Genomic DNA, 20,344 nt, shown 5'->3' on the forward strand with positions numbered 1-20,344 from the left:
ACAATTTCTCAAGAAATTGTTCTCGCCTGGTGTCACCAGAATAGTGTAAGCCAAAATAGAACGATGAAAGGTCGAAAGAACTCGTATTTCGAGAATTGTACAAACAATTATCACAAAGGAGTCATGGAAATTTTGTATGGCATTGGTCTCGGCAGAATCTTACAGTTTGTCATTTGTCGCAAACAAAATCCGTCATCAGGGTGTTTCCTAGTTTCCAGAAAATGTTTAGCTCCTTCGATTTGAATGTTTTTTTCGCTATTCCAATATTCCTAGTTTTTAGAAATTAATAAATATTTTTTCTTTCAACAGAATCGACCCAAAAAATGTAATAATCCAAAAGTATGTAATTTATGGCACAAATCTGGTGTACGATATATGCGTACATGTCAACCATGTCCCGATATTTATCCATGGACCGGTAAAACTGGTATCAAGAGTAGCCGAATTGATAATGATATCGAAGATTAAAGCAAATATTAACAAAAATTTTTTTCTAAGAAATAAAATAATACCTAATCTGAGGAAATCAACCAATAATTTTTCTAGTAAAAATATATAGAAAAGCGATTTTTTACCATCGAAATTAATTAATATATTTTGCAGTATTATTAATAAAATTAATTTATTAAAACAAATTTTTTTAAGATTTTTATATTTTTCTCAGATAAAATATAAATAACATAATGCTCAAAACGATTCTCAAAAGAAAATAAAAGAAAACTAACACCCTACCCCTTCCCAATTATGAATATCACTCGTTCCATGTCCCATTTTAAACTTTTTTTTTAACAAATTTAACATCAATGAATCGTTTTTCCAATTTTCTTTGTTTTTAGAAGCTAAATTTTCAATTAGTCAAATTTATATTTAAAAAAATTTACTTTCTATTCGAGAAAACGATTCATTTGAAAACATATTACCATAATTTCTCCTTACATAATATCGTAGCAAATAATTTTTCCAATCATGGGAATATTTGAGGTTAATTTTCTCAAAATCGAAATAAAATTTGAAGAAAAAAAAGAATTTGAAACGTCGAAAAATTATTGTACAAACACAAAATCTTTGAGTATTGTTCACTAGGGTTTTTTTATTTTATTTGGTGAGGTTTTATATAATTAGCTCATAAATTTTATGGGTTCATTTTTTTTTAAATACGGTTTCATTATGGCTTTTACGTTCTGGGGAATACAGTTGTTTTTTTTTTTCAAAATTGTTGGTACCAGTGTTTTGGATCAAGATACGTTTATCTGGATAACATGATAGCAAGATTCCCTAAACTAATAATTCTAGACTTAAAAATCTATCTTTTTTCTTCAACCTAAATATTCTTTAATCAATTTTAGACAAGTTCTGTACTTTAAAACTAATTTGCTTAATCGTCAACGCCCTTAAACTATTTTACTCTTTATAATTCTTGTACTCTCTCATATTTCTCGCTAACATTTCTATCAATTTTCAATTTTAAACAAGTTCAACACTTTAAAAATTATTTACTTAGTTTTCTTCAAGCTGAATCGTCAGCATCTTTAAACCCCTGACAAAAAAAGTCCTACTCAATTCCGGTTTAAATTTCCAATTCATTCCGAATGAATTCCGATTCAATCCAATAGAACCCAATTGGAAATTTTCGATCAGATCTATTAGATTGAATTGGGATTAAATAGGAATGAATTGGAAATTTTTCTAATCCAAATCGATTCATTTCTATCAAGGAATCGGAATTTTTGCCAGGGACTATTTTACTCTGTATAAATCTTGTATTCCCCCAGATTTCTGGCTAACATTTCTGTCAATTTTCTCGCAATTTAGTGGGGTTTAAAAATTGAGGTAATCTAGTAATGACTGTATCTTGCTACATAAAATTTAACTAACAGTTAAAGTAGATTGTAAGCATAGAAATATGGCTGTGAAAGAATACTAAACATCCGCGAATAAGGAAAAATCAGTATTTTCGATAAATTACACTGGACAAAACATATCTTCATATAGAATAGTGAACAATACACTTAGAAAATATTTCGGTTTAATTTGGGACATATTTTTAATGCTCGTTTATACAGTGCAAGAGACTGGGTCTGTCTGAACGCTCACTAAAAGAGCGCGCGTTGTTTGAATTTCCACAAAAACCAGTGACGTGTAAGTTTGCACTGTATAAAGGAGACATTTTTACTTAGAAAAAAAATACACAATGTGATAATTAAAAAAATCTAAAGCTTAAAAAAAAATTATTATTTGCCAAAATGTGTTTTTAATCAACTAGAGGCAAATTTTCGTATTATCTTAAAAAAAATATATACTTTGTAAATAATTTCACTGCATCCAGCAATTTTTTTAAAAATATTGTACTTGCCTCGTTCACACGCGTATAACAAAGAAAAACGTGCTATAAAAAATGACCATAATTGACATAACAAAAAAAACGCTCTCTTCATGTGACTTCCTTAATTAAATGTTGTGGATATTTTTTTTTTCTTATCTATTTCCGCTAATCAGCAATCCTTGTTTTTGTAATTTGAGATTGTGATATAGCCTTTTTGGGTATTTAGCAAATTTGAGTTGATTCACTGAGGGAAATGAAAGCGGGAATATTTAAATTATCTCCACCATATTCCCTTTTGTTATCCCCACCAATATCAAAGTTGTATTCTTTTATATGGCGTCAAATCGCCAGATTTTGCGAACATGAATTGTTCAATAGTTTTTATTCTTTGAAAAAAATTCCGATTGCGCAATCTCTAACAATTTGTCGCCACATAAACAACACTGCTCAAATGATACAACACGCAGAATGTAATATTAAGAATCTAGGAGCACCAAGGCAATTGTTAAATTTAATTGAAGTCGATTCATTCGAATAGAACTAATCTTCTATTGGATTGAATTGGAATTCAATCGGAACAAATTGGAAATTTGAATCGGAATTCAATTGGACGTTTTTATCAGGGTATTTACTTTTCGATATTTCGAAAACCAAGGCAGATATTCATGAAATTATAACAAAATTCATCATCAAAGTTGAAAATAAGATACAAATAATTTTAATCCTAAATCTAAAATTGCGTTGGTGCTCGTTCTACCTTAACATACAATGTATGTTAGTTTTAATATGATGTTCTTTTCTCTCAGTGTTTAAAGTAAATCCATATTCCAGTTTTCTTACAGTGTGTGCCAAAACAGATCAATATTGTAATTGTAGAAAGTGAAATTATGAACGTTTGTGATATGAGTGTAAAACGTGTGAATGATTGTAAAATAGTCTTTGAGATTTTTTCGACACAAATGAAAAGAGATAGTAAAATTCGAAACCTCCCTCTCTATTAAACACATTGAGTATATAGGGTGGTCTCCAGAGATGGTTATCTCTCTTCCAATCATAACAAGACAAATCAGAGACAATTTTGTGAATGAGTTTATTAAAAAAAATGAATCGAATAGAAATTCCACACGTAACTTTTCACGATTGTTTTTTGTTTTTTTAATTTTTTGTACTGGGTGTACAAGCATTTTAGACTGATGGCGATGATTGAATTGACAGCCAATAAAATATTTTGTATATAATATACAGTTGTCATAATTCAATTCAATCGTTTTTAAATTTGAGACTCTTCTCAAAGTCCTGTGTGCGATTACATCCAGTTCAATTTCAACTCAAAATTGCTAAATAATTAATTATTTTGAAATGTATATACTTTATAAGGATTATTTTTTAATATTAAGTCATTAATTTGCTTAAAAAACAATGAAAATTTTTATTTTGAAAATGAAATTTTCAAATTATATATATACCTAATTATTTATATACTTAGATCGAATTATCTTTCTTACCTATTTTTTTTAGAATTATAAATTTTTACTTTTTTTAAAGTGTTATTTGTATGTAAATAATGCCCTATTTGTAATGGATTTTATTTAAATATAAATTATTTCTCAAAATTATTTAATTTTTGTTTAATTTTTTTAAATCCTATATTCCAAATAAAAAAACACTTGAAGATGAGGTATGTCTATACTCAAATTTGGGCCTGGTGGATCTACATTTCTATTGACTGCATAGAAATTTTGTAAGATTCCAGATTATGAGGTCCTGGTCCCGATATTCGGCACAAAGATGATTGTAAGCAAAAAACTAACATCACAAGTGAATAGCTTGGCCTAAAATTAGTGGGTTTCAAAAAAAATTCCATTCAGATCGAATAAAATTTGCCTGTGCTATCAAAAAATTGATTTTTTTAACTTGGTGACGTCATCAAAATCCAAAAATTTTAATTTTACTCTATCATATCCAAATTATATCCGATTTGGATAAACAAAGTATGTAATCCTACTAAATTTGGGCCATACTTTTCAAATTTTTGGTCAAATTTAACCTACCTTAAATAAGAGTGAAGATTCTGGGGACCTGGTCCCGATATTCAGCACAAAGATGACTGTTAGCGAAAAACTAACATCATAAGTAAAAAGATGGACCTAAAATTAGTGGGTTTCAAAAAAAATTCCATTCAGATCGAATAAAATTTGCCTGTGTTATCAAAAAATTGATTTTTTTAACTTAGTGACGTCATCAAAATCCAAAAATTTTAATTTTGCTCTATCATATCCAAATTTTATCCAATTTTGATAAACTAAGTATGTAATTCTACTAAATTTGGGTCATACTTTTCAAATTTGTCATCAAAATTAACCTAGCTCTAATAAGTTTCAACAATGTGGAGTCCCGGTCCCGGAATTAAGAACATAAGTGATAGCTAGCGAAAAACTGACATCACAGCTGAAAAGAATGACCCAAAAATAGTGGGTTTCAAAAAAAATTCCAATAAGATCGGTTCAAATTTGCTTGTGTTATCAAAAAAATCGAATTTTTTAACTTTATGACGTCATCAAAATCCAAAAAATTTAATTTTGCTCTATCATATCCAAATTATATCCGATTTGGATCAACAAAGTATGTAATCCTATACGGTATACCGTCTACGATATACCGTGTAGACGGTATACCGTCTATACGGTATACCGTCTACACGGTATACCGTCTACACGGTATACCGTCTATACGGTATACCGTCTATACGGTATACCGTCGACACGGTATACCGTCTATACGGTATACCGTCTATACGGTATACCGTCTACACGGTATACCGTCTATACGGTATACCGTCTATAACCGTCTACGGTATACCGTATAGACGGTATACCGTATAAGATTGTGGGATCCAATATTCAACACAAAGATTGATTTTTTAAACTTTTCTAATCCGCGGAACTATTTAGTTTTATCAACTTCAATGAAAGTTAAATCTTAGTGCTTGCATTATTTTGAACAAATTAGAAAAGTTTAAAAAATCAATCTTTGTGTTGAATATTGGATCCCACAATCTTATACGGTATACCGTCTATACGGTATACCGTAGACGGTTATAGACGGTATACCGTATAGACGGTATACCGTCTACACGGTATACCGTCTACACGGTATACCGTCTATACGGTATACCGTCTACACGGTATACCGTCTACACGGTATACCGTCTATACGGTATACCGTCTACACGGTATACCGTCTATACGGTATACCGTCTACACGGTATACCGTCTATACGGTATACCGTCTACACGGTATACCGTCTATACGGTATACCGTCTATAACCGTCTACGGTATACCGTATAGACGGTATACCGTATAAGATTGTGGGATCCAATATTCAACACAAAGATTGATTTTTTAAACTTTTCTAATTTGTTCAAAATAATGCAAGCACTAAGATTTAACTTTCATTGAAGTTGATAAAACTAAATAGTTCCGCGGATACGTTTCTGAGAACGTTTTGAGCTCTTGAATCGTTACATGTTAAATCCGAAATTTAACATACCGTGTGCGGTATACTCTGGACGTATAATGTATACCGTGGACGAGAGTATACCGCACACGGTATGTTACATTTCTGTAGAATACGCTTTCCCATCTGTATAATGTATACCGTGGACGAGACTATACCGCACACGGTATATTTCATTTACTTCAAATAAGCATTCCAATCTATATTGTGTATACCGTGGACGAGATTATACCGCACACGGTATAAGGGCTCGACGGCATAAAGAGTATACCGTGAAAAAGTATACCATGCACGGTATAAGAGCCCCACGGTATAAAAGGGCAAAAATAATTTCATACCGCGTCTAAATAGACCGTATACGGTATACCGTGGACGGTCTAGACCGTAGACGGTATTGTGCGGATAACCACTTCGTTAAAAAAATGGTAATGCTGTTATATTTTGATAAAGTTTTCTTTTTTTTACTTTTTTTAAACATTTAAATAATGTATGCACTATTGTACACAAAGAACGTACCCAAAAGTTTAAGCTGCCATCTAGTGAGTAAAACATGTAATAAATTACTGTAGGTATTTTTGCATATATCCTCTTTCTATTTTTGTTGTTTGGTTTTGAAGTAATCACAAAAGTTAGGTTAAAATTTTCGTTTTTATAAATAATGAATTAAATTTTTACAAGAAATAGATTATTTTATTAAGTTTGGAAAACGAAAACAAAATTTCAATGATGACTGGAATGATACATTGTCAGTTATGGATGGGCAGTGTAAGAAAATATATTTTTAATAAATCCAAGTGTGCCGAATACAAAAAAATAACCTCTTGTTTGTGTTTTGTTTTCAGTTAGAACCATACATGACGGAAAGTTTCATAATGTTAGCATTTCAAAAAATGGGCGAACATCCACAAAATGTGAAAGTAATGCGAAACAAATTCACGGGCGAACCAGCTGGATATTGTTTCGTACATTTTCCAACCGACGAACAAGCAATTGATGCAATGCATAAATTAAATGGTAAACCAATACCGGGTACAAATCCAATTGTACGATTTCGTTTAAATAATGCAAGTAGCACGGGTCGATCACTTTTAGAACGTGAATTTTCTGTTTGGGTCGGAGATTTAAGTCCAGATGTTGATGATTATAGTTTGTATCGAGCTTTTGCGTCACGTTATAACACGATCAAAACTGCAAAAGGTAAGTTGGCTTTAATCTTTGTTATTTGTAAATATCCATTATTGTTATCTAGGTTTTCTATTTGGATTTTATTAAAGATAAGATACCTAGATTTCTAGGAATGTTTAGAACAGTCGAAAATATAAAATCAGTTTATTTTCTAATTTGATTAAAACCACTTGATAATTGATAAACTTGTTGATAATCAAATTTTAGCCTAAAAAAGTGATTATTATTTTGAAACGCCGACATCTCGAAATCGATAAGGTTAGGTGAAAGAATCGGTAAGACAAAATTTGTTTCGAAATATTCAAAATATTAAATCTAATTTTAGTTAAACATTTGGCGGAAATCACACTATTATCGTTAATTTTGTCAAAATCAAATTTGCATCAAAATAACGAACTTTTTGAACGGTTTTAATCTAAAAAAGGGTGAGGTTCAGCAAAAATTGTCAAAAGGACAAAGAAATGCTCAAAATATAACATCCAATTGTTTGTATTTTTATAATTTTTCAGCACGTTTGATTCTCAATGGGAGGAGTTTTGACCCTCAAAACCCCTCCCATGAGGCAGGCCCTCATAAGATGTTAATTACCTCATTGATTTTGAAATATACAAAAATGTCATTTATCACGAAAATTTAATATTTGAAAATTCGTTTATTTGAGGTTATGCTGTCAATTTTAAAGCAGCTAGAATCTACACACGGTGGGGTCGAGCTAGCACGGGTCTGCGAGTTTCACTGTTCATTCACTGATCCTCGTGTTGTTCATGTCTTTAACAAGGTCAATTTAGCCCGAATTTGCGGTTTTTTGGTTCTTGGGTTCATTCAGAGAACCAAGGGTTGGCCATGCCTCTAATGAGGTCGAGTTAGTTGGGATTTTTTGGCCCGTACGTTCAACCTGCGATCCACGAATTTATTTATTAATGCATTTCAAAATAAGTGCAAAAATTGTTATTCACAGTTCTATGATAAATAAAAGCTTTCATTCACGCTAAATTAAATCTGAGGAAAGCTCAAAAAATTTAGATAATATTCTGTTCACGTTAATCATCTACTTCAAATTACCTTAACTTGAGATTCGCCCTGAACACACAGTATCCGAATAACCACAGCTTTTATTAAATCCTAATAACTCTGCTTCTTTCGAGGACACGGATTGTACTGAAAGAATTTGCAGAAGAATTTTTCAGCACAGATTCTAGGGACTCGTCCTCAATACCTATTTTTATTCAACTATTTAAATTCGAAATTTAATTCTAACGAAATTTTTTGTTCCAGTGATTCTAGATAACTCCGGATTTAGTAAAGGCTACGGATTTGTTCGGTTTGGTAGTGAAGACGAACAGAAAAATAGTTTAACGGCAATGAATGGTTACATTGGTTTAGGCAGCAAAGCCTTAAAAATATGTAATGCAGTACCAAAACCAAAAGGGGCAACCACAATATCATCCCCACCACAAAGTACCACCACACTATCGCCAGCACCCTCAAATTCTGCACCTCCAGCACAAACGTACACGACACAATCCCAAGACTATTCACAGTATTATGATCCGTCCGCGTACTGGCAAAATTACGCTTGGCAAGGTTACTACGATCAGACACCTGAGTTTTGTCAATCGACCACGGAGAATGTGTTAATTGATACGTCTGCGTTGAGTGGTAGCTCCTCGTATAATGGGCATGGTATACATACTTCTCATAGTTCTTTACCAGAACCAACTCAAGCGAAAATTGACGATGATTTAGAATTAATTGGTATGTATTTCAAAATTTATTGCTTCTCAATTTATCCTTTAGAATCTTCTTCTTGAAAAGTCCACTCATGGTTAATCCGGCCCTGCTTACCAAATGTCAAAATACAGAACAGTCTTGTACAAACCAACAAAATGGCGGGATATTCAAAATTAACATCGAAAATAGAACATCCTTTAAACAATTATAAAATTTCAAATTATTGAATTTTCAGAACACTCAACGGCTTTGGATGTAGATAAACTAAATAAGGAATTATGTGAACAGGATAAAGTTTTATGGGATTCCTTAGAAAGTTCTAAATGGTTACCGTGTGAAGGTCTGTTAGAAATTTGTTAACTTTATTTAATATCAATCACTATATTTTGTAATTATTTTAGAAAAAAATTTTGATTTCCATGAAACGTTTAAGGATTGTTTAAACGATGTGGAAAATCCTTAATTGTTTTATGAAAAATTGTACAATTAATTAATTTTATTTTATATGAATTATGTGTGTAGAATGTGTTTTAACACTTTAGTACAATGAAACTTAAAATTAAAAAGGAAAAACTTAATGCATCTTTGAAATTTTCCACAATCCAAAAAAAAATCGACCTCTTAGGGGCATACCTTTTTCGACTTTCTTAAGTTTTTACAACCCAATAAACAATTGTGGAAAATTTCAAATATGCATTAATTTTTGTGCTTTTAGATATTTAGTTGAATTGTACTACTTAGAAATAATCTAACTTTAGTTATTTTTATATTGTATTAGTTACTAATCATGTTTGTCGACATTTAAATAAAAGAATTTATATCGTAATGGTATACTTCAAACAACGAGTCCAGAAATTTATCTGATGGGAAAGATGTATTTTAGTCTGGATAACTGTTCACAGTTTTAAAATAAATTTGATTTAGTTTGTGGACTCCAAAGTAATTAGAACTAAAAGCCAATCCAAGATCCAAAGTCTCCCAGATGTGGCTTCAAAACGCTCCACTCATAGACCATCAAGCAATAGGGTCTTTTTTGGGTCAATATTACTTTTTATGGGGTTTTTCTTGTTTCAAAACCTGAGATAAAAGATTTTGTAATTTTGAAGCACAAGTTTCTAAGATTATTTTATAAAATCTATTTTAAAGCGACATCGGTTAAAATCCTGCAAAGAACACTCTATGCCGAAATTTCTGGCTAAACAACTTCAAAACTACCTCTCAAATCTTTAAATGAAGTAAATTTTTTGTTTGTTTTTGAGTTCTAATTACACAATATGACTTTAAAGATCGGAGTAGTCCTTAGTAAAACCTTTTTTGAGGACTAGATCGGAGGTCATACTTTCCTCGACTAAAATACATCTTTTTCACATGGACAATTTCCTAGACTAAATTCCTTAAAATCGAGTACTTTTCCTTATCATACCTGTACGTATCCTACCTACGTGTCCGTTAGTCTGTCCCCATTTATTTGGAACAGATTTGGAAAAATATTCGATTGGACAAGGGTGGCAGACGAGGTCAAGTTCGAATGGGAAATTTCTCAAAATCCTTGCACAGGAGATATTTTAAACCACGAAGTGGAATGGTAAGTCTTCGATAGACCCAAAGGCTCATGTCAATACCAACGGGCTGTCATTTTTGTTACATAGCGCGACTCTTTGTAACCTTGTGCCTACTTTGCCTTATGGATAATCCGCCTCTGTCTGATTATAAAATTTAACTCTCCTGGGTTACGATATTTTCGATACTTAGCATGTCTACGTGAGGAATTCTTCATTCATCTTAGGTTTCTGTCGCCCTTTTACGCTTGGATAAATTGGAAGGTAACGTATAAATAAAAAACGTCAATAAAAGTATTGTTTTTAGTAAACAATTTTGTATTTCGAATAAATAAAATTTTAACATTAGAAAAATTATAAAAAAATATGATATTTTACAAAGTGTCTCAGAAGTCGCGTAACCTAAACATACCATTTGTGAGAGGAATTCTTTCTTGTTTGTACTGTAGCTTTGTTTCCAGCACACGGCATAAGAAAACATATCTATAATAGTATATCTTTCTTATACACATTGCCGAATGTATACATATACATCTAATCTTGCTCACGGTATAATTTCAATGTACGTGATTAAGCGACTTTTGGGAGACTTCATATTACTTAATTATGTAGTTTTAAATTAGGGGTGTCCCAAATTTTAGATTTTAGATATTTCGCTGGTAAAGAACACATTAAATATATGAAAAAATCTCGATATGGCCCGTATCGAAACAAAAAACAATAAATGTTAACGCAAAAAACAGAACGGCTAATTTTTTTATTCAATAAATGATTTGTTCAGTTTAAAATGGTTCCGAAAAATTTTCAAGCAACTTTCTGTGATTTTCTGTGATTTTCATTCAAGAATATTTTTGTAATTGTTATTTTTTTACGAATAAATATTATTTTTTCATATATCGAGTATTTTGTATATAGGGTAAAATCCTCAAAAGTTTGGATTTCACTAAGGGGTGTGTTATCTGTCACCATATCGCAGCCCCAAACATATTCATTAACCGGCTTCCATTGACATCTGTTATGACATAGATTGTCGTTCTAACTCGACACCCATAATTTAAACATGTTTCCGATTTCGAATTACAGGGTGGCGATTTACTGAAATTTCTTTTCAATGATTATTGCAAAAATTTCCCACATGGTTTTGGAAATCTTGAAATTCGATAAAAAAGACAAAAAAAACCATTTTCTATGGTAAATTGAACCCAAAACAAACGGAAAATTTGTGGTTAAAATTGATGAAAAATATATAATCTCCGAAGAATCAGCTTTTTTAAAATATTTAGATTTTCCCAATTTGCGATCATTATTTTCGCTGACATATAGTAAAATTTCTTGACTTCCAGGTTTTCCAGGTCGATCTCCACCCTGATTAATATGTTTTTTTATTTAGAATTATGTTTTTTTTTTTGTTATTAAAGCAAGTGTGTCGAAATTTCGCTAGAAATTCGTTGATCAAGGCGAAATTATTATTATTTTTTTTGTTAAACGTTTTGGTCAAAGGCGAAACATTTTTTTATGGTTATATTGCGCAAGTTTTTGCACATTTCTAGAATTTTATTTTCGCCTAAAAGGCGATTTTCTTATAAACAGTGACGGATTTAAATTAGCTTTCAGTTTAACGCATCAGAGGTATCAATGAAGTTTCCGGTCTTCAAAATTCAATTCTAGAGGAATTTTTTACCATCTTCCCTCGCTGATACTTTAATTTCCTGGCATTTCCAGGTTTTCCAGCTTTAAATCCGTCACTAATTTTAAAAAATTTGTTAAAAATTGATATGCTATCTAATAATTAGGGCGAGAATTAAAGAAGAAAAACAAAGAATAATTAATCGGAATCATCATCAGATGAATCACTACTTCCTTCTCGGATAACTTTACGACGATGTGTGAGAACTTTCTTCTTTTTCTGTGTTGGTGCAACAAGATCCTCGTTCTGAATGATTCCACTCGTATGTAAACGATACAGTAAAGCTTCTGTGCTTTTGTTACTGATATCGATAATATTATCGAAACGTTGAATTTTTTCGATGATATTAAATTCTTGGATTAAAATTAACACTGGAGTTTTCGTTAAATTTAATCGTTCTGGAACAAACAAACAAAATCTATATATTAGCTTGGCTCGAATTAATTTTTGAGGGGCAGGCTATACTTCTTTAAAATATTGGAATCTCGATTTTTTGGAATTTTTGTTTCGAAATTAGATAAAACTTAGTTTATAAGGTTATTTTAACCCAAAAAATTCAAAAATTGAGTTCATTTGACGATTATGAGCGCAGTTTCTGAGAAAAACGATATTTCATATCGATGTTTGGCGTTATCTCGAAAAATAATCGCCCAGTCGTTAAATGAACCCGATTTTTGTACTTTTCGGGTCATGATTATCTTATAAACTGAGTTTTATCGAAATTTGAAACACACAAAATTTTTCGATTTTCTTAAGGGGGTACCCCTTTGCAAAAATCGAAAAAATCAAGAAAAAATTGTTTGTTTCGGAATTGGATAAAACTCAGTTTATAGGGTAATTTTGACCCAAAAAATTCAAAAATCGAGTTTATTTGACGATTGGGCTAGTAAATTTTGAAAAAAACGAGTCCTTGGATCGATTTCTGGCGATATCTCAAAAAATACCCGTCCAATCGTTAAATGAACCCGATTTTTGAATTGTTTAAGTCAAATATACCTTAGAAACTGTGTTTCATCAAATTCCGAAACATAAAAATTTTTTCGATTTTTTGCAATTTTTTGAAGGGGTACCCCTTGAAAAAAATCGAAAAAATCAAAAAAAATTTTCTGTTTCAGAATTCGATAAAACTCAGTTTATAAGGTAATTTTGACCCAAAAAATTCAAAAATCGAGTTCATTTGACGATTGTGCGCATAGTTTCCGAGAAAAACGATATTGCAAATCGATTTTTGGCGTTATCTCGAAAACTAACCGCCCAATCGTTAAATAAACCCGATTTTTGTATTTTTCGGGCCAAAATTAGCTTATAAACTGAGTTTTACCGAAATTTGAAACATACAATATTTTTCGATTTTTTGCGATTTTCTTAAGGGGTACCCCTTAGCAAAAATCGAAAAAACAAAGAAAAAATTTTTTGTTTCGGAATTGGATAAAACTCAGTTTATAAGGTTATTTTGACCCAAAAAATTAAAAAATCGCGTTTATTTGACGAATGGAAGAATAGTTTCTGATTTATCGCCTAAAATCTTAAAAAAAAATTCCTGAAACGGATTCGAGAAATCGTAAAAAAAACAAGTATTGATAAAATTGAGAAATCATAAAAAGATTGATTCCGATTTAAATAAAAATCATTGCCCAGTGTACTTAAAACCAAAATTAGAATCCCGTGATTAATGGTTTCAGACGCCTGAGGAAAGAAAATTAAATGAAAAAACTTACTCATTAAAAATGGACACGATTTAACATTGATTTTCGCAATTTTACATTCCAATAATTTTGGAGCAATAATATTGATGTGATGATCCAAAATTTTACTTTCAATTGTATCGTCCGAATACACCAAAATGATACATTTCTCTGATGTTTTGGTTGTTGAGAAAAACTCTTTTTCATCTTTCAGCTCAACAACTATTCCATGACCCTATAAATATTTTTATTCAAAATTAAAATATGATAACTTTTTGGACATTACTTCAAAAGAGATCATTTTACCCGCAACCCAAATAGGACCTAAACACTACAAGAATCATTCTTAACTGACTTTGAGAAGCGATTTACAAGATTTCGCTTGAAATCGCACACAAAAACGGTTTCAATAATACGCATCATATCAATAATTAATGTAAAGCTTTGACAAAAAACTTTGTAAGCACCTTGTTAAGAATAGGACCCAAGGAACCTAAAAGGTGACTTTGAGCAACGAACTTTTTGGACTAAAAAGTTTTTTTTATGGCTGATTGAAATATTTTTCATTTATAGAGGTTTAACTGTAATAAATAGAAATAAAACAAAGTGGAAACTGACCTTCTTTTTCCATTCAATCTGTTGTGCAGCTTTTTCCTTCAAAAGTTTTAACCTTTGATTACGAATTGTTTCCAAATCATCAACAGATAAATTTCTCAATTGATCAATTTGCTGATCTAATTGATTTTCCACAGTTTCCACAACTTGACTTATAGCTGCTTCCATATTATTAATCGGTGCCATTTTGAACTGGACAAAAAAGAAAAACTTTTCAAAATTTTGACATTTCCAACAATACACATGGTACCAAAATTTACAATTTTTATAAAATAACTGTATTCTTTACATAGATTTTGAATGAAATTGAAAATTTATAAAGAAAATTTGCTTACCAATCAAGAAAAATTTATGAATTAAAAAACCGGGTGTGATTTTAAAACAAATTTCTTTTTATTGTAAGAAAGAATTACGAATTTAATTATTGTGTCAATTTTAGGTTGGTGGTAGTGTACATATATACATATACATAAAAAAAAGCGGTAAATTTAAAATTTATATGCCACCTCTTTCAAAAAATTCTAGGCACATACAAAAATCGTTAAATTCGTAGATAAAAAATAATGCTTGGTGTTGAGAGAATCACAATTAGATATTTTAGATGAAGTTTAAATATTTTTTAATAACTTTAAATTTGTAGACGTATATAATTTGAAGTTTCAATTGACCCAAATTATTTTAAACTTAAAAAGCTGTGTTATTTGGATTTTACGTCGGGTTAAACAAGATTGAAATAATGTATCTACGCTTGCGTTAGTAGTTTTTACTTTCACAATTCCAAAATTATTAAAACCCTCCTAATAGGATCGTTTTAAATTTAAAAAAAACCCCAATTTACTCCATTTTTTGTTAAAATGACAGCAAGTTATATAATAAGTTTAGTTCAAAGTTTGTAACGGAAGAATATTGATTGTTGATTAAGTTCGTTGGAGTTTTTTTTTATTTTGAATTAAAGCAATTTCTTTAGTTTTGGATTGATTCGTCCGTGCTTTTGCAAATCGAATTTTCTGAAGGTAAAAAAACGGATTATACTAATTTAAAAAAAAATTATAAAATACCAAGAACCATTTTTATATTTGCTATAAAAATTCAAAGTTTTTAAATTATTTCAAAAAAACTTATTTTGGTAGAGTCCCTTAAGTAAAAAAGGATAAAGATTGGATTGTAACAATTAATTATATTAGAAAGACAAAGATAGATAATATATGTAAGATGGGATACTTCTAGATCGACTTTATGGTCTATGGATTACCTACGAAATAAAATTAAAAAAGAAATAGAATTTTACAGATGTTCTTCATATATTTGGTGTGTGTCTTTGCTAACCAAATGAATAAGTAGCACGATAAAAGCACAGTGGTACCAAATGAATATTAGTAGGAACATGACAGTTCACACTGTCGATTCAAAGAGCAATAATACAAATTACCTCATACAAAAAAAAGTGTTCTAGCAATAAAATAATCAACAATTACAGTGTTTTAATTTATCATTTGCGTTATATATAAAAATTTGTATGTTAAAAATGTTTAAATGTATTCCAAGAAAAAAATCGAATAAAACTGTACATGTAATAGAAAATTGTTTGGTGCCACTGTGTTTATGAGAAAACTACGGGTATTACACGAAGTTTCTTGAAATCTATATAACATATAAACATTGTACGAACAGAGATTACTTATTCTGTAGTAGATTTTGCGCAAGCGATACACACATAGACCAAGTCAGTTGAATTAGAATCGGTAGTGATCGTGGATATATAACGAAGGAGTCAGTGGCTGGTGAAGTTTCCCGGTAACCGGTCGGAAGGTGTCTGGTCCCGGTATTTTTGTGGGACCGTGCCTTTGATTTGCCTTTCGTCGATTTTAAATTGTGTTAAAAATTTTTTTTTTTTTTTTTTAAATTTTTTGTGTTATTTTTTTTTTGGTTTGTTGTAACGGTCCAATTTTTTTTTTCGAAAGCCTACCTCTGTGTTAGGCTTCAGAACCTTGTGAGGTGTGGCTTTGTACCACATTTAGTTTTTTTTTCTTTTTTTTTTTTGAATTTGATAACGGAACATCTCCATGTGCGTGACTTGAGCGCATACGGTTAAAACTTTTCAACAATCGAAATCACATCGGCAGACTGGACCCGGAGACAACGGGCTATTCTTCAAGTCCATTCGACGATACGGGAGGATTTTGGTGTGAATGTTTTTGAGAAAATTTCACTTAAAGTGTTTGATTGTAAGTAGAATTTTTTTGAATTTTTTTCACACAATAATTGAAGTTTTACAAACTTATAAACTGAAGTTTTATTTTTAAAATAAAAAGTTTGTTTTATGGGAACGCACAGTTTGAATTCAGCAAATTTATAAATAGAGAATTTATTTCTTCGTGGTTCGGATCTCTTCTCATAATAAAACTATTTCAAATCTGAATAATGTGTTTTAGCAGGTGTACAGATATTAAAGTTATGTGGAACAGACGGACTGGACCACTGGTCTGTCGCACAATGTGACGGACGTATTCACGAATGTTTTAACACAGGAACTAATTTAAAAATGTTGTCTCACTAGGTCACAGGAAAAAAAATCTTTTTTTTTTTTACTTCTCTCATGTGTCTTTTTACAAATTGGTATGACGTAACCCACAATTGGTAAAATTCAATAAGGATGATGACATTCGGGGTGGAAAATACTGCCAACTTATATTAATCAATAAATCCCCAACTGTTCCTATTTTGTTGTATGTCTCGAAGTCGATTTGGCACATACTACCGAAATTCTCGATTGTTAATAACGCCCCGCCGTCTTCTATAGTAGTATGTGAGTGTGTGTGTGTGTGTTCGTATGTTCGGGACGGCCAGCATTTTCAATCGTTTTGTATCAGTGTTATAAAAACTGTTTTTCTTTTTTTTGAGTTCAGGGTCCTCTATTTGTTTTTTTTTTTTTTTTTTCATTGAAAGTTTTTTTGAAAATTTTCTTTAATAAAAATCGTGGTTAATATTTCTAGGTCAGTGGTTTTTTAAATTAGTTTTCCAATAGGTTCAAGGTAACATTACGATGTGATTTATTAACTATTTAAAGCTTCCTTTATTTTTTTTTTTGAAAAAAGCTCAAATGAATTTTTTTTAAACTTTGATAATATTACTCTTTTTAATGAAGAATTTTGTTAGAATGAAAAAAAATTTAGCTTTAGAGCAAATTAGAAAGCTTTGAGAGTCTGAGCGAATTTTAATCTCGCCTCTGAATTTATTAGAATCCGGGGCAGAGTATTTCTCTAATTTTCTCATAAATTAATTTCATATGAACTCGATTCTTGTCTTTATCGTTCTTTATAGGATAAAGTGTGGCAGAATCAAAGTATTCCTGATTTAAGTTGTTCCTTTTCAAACCATTCTGAGGCCTTTGAACTTCCCTGGTGGAAAAAATATTTGAAGAAATAATAAGAAATTCCGAAAAAGTCTTAGCAACTTTGAATTTCTCAACGTTTTCGGACTAGTCTAATTCAGAGTTATTCAGAGTTCTTAATACTTTTTTAAAGTTTCTAAGACTTTTTCAGAGTTTCCTAAGACTTATTAAGACCATTATTTTCCACCAGGGTTGATTAAATTTATTATCTTTATTTGAAAATCTAAAGGAGGCTTGAGACGATAGTCTCAGCTAAAAACAAAATTGATTCAAAAATTGGGAAAGTAGGGCAGACTGACAGGCACATCAGTGATTCTATAATGGTTCCTTTTTTTGGGAATGTTAATATTCTGAATACGCCGGTTAAAGGAGTCTAAAAAATTTCAATTCAAAATTATTATTTTTGATTTTGTCCAATAAAAAATGTGTCAAAATGTTTGTTGAGTGCGAATATAAACATTGCATGTGTGTTGTTTTAGAATTTCTGGTATTTGAAAAAGGCAGAAATATACGTAATCGTTATATACGAAATACAAATACAAGCATGCCAAGTAGTAGCGAATATACACACATTATACGAAGCAAGGCAATATCTCGATTCGTAGTCGTGTAGTCGTACATACCAGCAGTACTCACGACCGCATGTAACGTTGTTTTATTTTAAACAAAGCGCCAACGATTGTTCTCATGATATTAACCTATTTTCGAGGTGTATGATATTAAGGTGATTCGTCACTTTCATTTCATAAAATTTGTTCGCCTCTTTATCTTGAGAATCCATTCTCATTTCATTTTCTCCTACACTATCAGAAGAAAGTTTAATACTTGGCCACGTAATTTGTTTTTTGGCTTTTGAGAACTTTAAATCACTCACTCTTTTGAGGGTTAAGTTGATTTCTGCAAACTCAATACTAAGACTGAAATCAGTAAAATTGATTATCTTTTAGAATTAACCTTGGTCTTGAAATGTCGTAAAAAAATTGGAACACTTAAAAGCAGGTACAAAATCTCTCTAAATGTTTACTCTTATCTAATTTCTCTGTCTTTATAGTTCAATAACGAAGCTGAAATGTAAGCAAAATTGGTTCTTTTACAGATTTAGAGTTATGATCTGGCACTTTCTACGGAATTGTCGCATCCAGAAGACTAAATATCAATAAAATTTCTTCCAGGCTTAGTCTTGTTCTTGAGTGTCGCTAAGAGATATCCTACTGGAGACTATTGGAATTCTGGAAAAGTTTTGAAGAAAATGCGATACAATAGATCCGACTGATCGGAGTACAAAAGTCTCTCTAAAGATTTATCTTAATTCGAATGTAATCCATCTTTGGTCTCTATAGTTTAATAAACTATATGAAGATTTAACATGTAAGAAAAATTGTTTCTTTTGCAGCCTTGATCCTGCAATACAATAAAAACAATAAAACTAAAACAACTTAACCAACAATTGCGGAAATTTGACAAGAACACAATAAAACCAATGTCTAGAACAGAAGAGTTTACTACTTGAATAATATCATGTTTAATTGGAAATCATTTTGAAGAAGAATTATGAAAATCGATATTAAACGGCATACTAAGAAAAACAGAAAGTTTTCTGAGTATGCCTTTAATGCATGAACAATATCAAGGCCAAGACTTTAGTCTTGCTTGCCTGAATATTTTGAAAGCATTGTCTTATATTATGAACATATAACAATCTGCCATTCTGTGATTATAATTTGATCCAGTGCTATAATCTACAGCGAATTTAAGCATGAGGATGCAATATTACAGAGAACGGAACTTAAGAAATCTACCCGTTTGAGCAAATTGCATCCTGTTAAATTAAACTTGGATAGTATCGGCTCGCAATTTAATTTGCATCTCTCATGAGAGCTGATATATGGGCTGTTGGACACAGAGCCAAAGCATAAATGCATTATTAGTTTAGTGAGAGTAGTATCACTTGCTTCGTTTTCACATAAGCAAATCACTGATGTTAATGTCTCAAAAGAGAAGAAAAGTATATAGCACAAAGAGTCGATATTTCGGTGAAGCAAAACTGAGCTATTTTCTGTTAAGTTTTGACTTGGGTTTCGAGTAAACCACTGATACTAATTAATCAAAAGAAGAAAGAAAAAATAATATAGCATATTTGTGCCCTAAAGAACTCTTATATCGGCTGCTCAAATGGGCACAAGCACCAATGTGTTATTGCCATTTTTCTTTATGTGATATTCGAATCACTGGCTTGAGTCTCGTACAAAACAACCACTGATATTAATGTATCAAAAGAAATGGGAATGAAGTATATAGGATATTTGTGCTCTAAATTATCCACTAATAAATATGAATCTCCTTAAATTTTTATATATTTAAATTAAAATATTTTCCATTCGAATGTTATTGCCAACATAAAATTTACTGTAATTATCTTCATTAATTAAATTGTATTAGTTAATATGTTCACGTGATTTTATTTTTCTACTTTATATAAAAAAAAAAATTTCCTATCTATTGCGAAGTTCTAATTATTAATGAATCCATTTTATTTTTACCTTTTTATCTACCCTTAAAATTAATTGAGAAGTTTTCTATATCGTTATCTTCTAATATCAATGTCTTATAAAATCTAATAGACATTTTTCTGACATTAGATGGGTTAAAA

At 30.8% G+C, this 20,344-nt stretch overlaps 4 protein-coding genes across 18 annotated transcripts in view; 3 read left to right on the forward strand and 1 right to left on the reverse strand.

Moving 5' to 3' along the window:
- The window catches only part of LOC123302590 (mucin-5AC), a 98,300-nt gene extending 97,707 nt beyond the window's left edge, over positions 1-593 (forward strand). For all 4 annotated transcript variants that reach the window (XM_044885583.1, XM_044885581.1, XM_044885585.1 and 1 more), the window contains one exon: positions 310-593. In XM_044885583.1, coding sequence (XP_044741518.1) covers positions 310-468 — 159 coding nt within the window. In that variant the 3' untranslated portion in view covers positions 469-593. The remainder of the gene's footprint in view (positions 1-309) is intronic.
- A 5,848-nt stretch (positions 594-6,441) lies between these two features.
- On the forward strand, positions 6,442-9,378 carry LOC123302653 (tRNA selenocysteine 1-associated protein 1-like). Its single transcript, XM_044885693.1, has 4 exons — positions 6,442-6,606; positions 6,684-7,038; positions 8,302-8,781; positions 8,993-9,378. Exons 1-4 carry the CDS (start codon positions 6,565-6,567, stop codon positions 9,115-9,117), a joined length of 1,002 nt encoding a protein of 333 aa, XP_044741628.1. The 5' UTR covers positions 6,442-6,564; the 3' UTR covers positions 9,118-9,378.
- A 2,279-nt stretch (positions 9,379-11,657) lies between these two features.
- On the reverse strand, positions 11,658-14,753 carry LOC123302663 (thioredoxin domain-containing protein 9-like). The gene is made up of 4 exons (XM_044885706.1): positions 14,639-14,753; positions 14,307-14,495; positions 13,722-13,923; positions 11,658-12,401 (listed from the first exon to the last, which is right to left on the reverse strand). The coding sequence occupies exons 2-4, from the start codon at positions 14,487-14,489 to the stop codon at positions 12,142-12,144; spliced, it is 645 nt and encodes a 214-aa protein (XP_044741641.1). The 5' UTR covers positions 14,490-14,495; positions 14,639-14,753; the 3' UTR covers positions 11,658-12,141.
- Positions 14,754-16,212: 1,459 nt separating this feature from the next.
- Positions 16,213-20,344, forward strand: part of LOC123302592 (plasma membrane calcium-transporting ATPase 3) — a 153,052-nt gene continuing 148,920 nt past the window's right edge. For all 12 annotated transcript variants that reach the window (XM_044885586.1, XM_044885594.1, XM_044885598.1 and 9 more), the window contains exon 1: positions 16,213-16,528. The gene's annotated coding sequence lies outside the window, so the exon portion shown is untranslated. The remainder of the gene's footprint in view (positions 16,529-20,344) is intronic.

The sequence above is a fragment of the Chrysoperla carnea genome, chromosome X, assembly GCF_905475395.1.
Source record: "Chrysoperla carnea chromosome X, inChrCarn1.1, whole genome shotgun sequence".
In the NCBI taxonomy this organism is placed as follows: Eukaryota; Metazoa; Arthropoda; class Insecta; order Neuroptera; family Chrysopidae; genus Chrysoperla; species Chrysoperla carnea.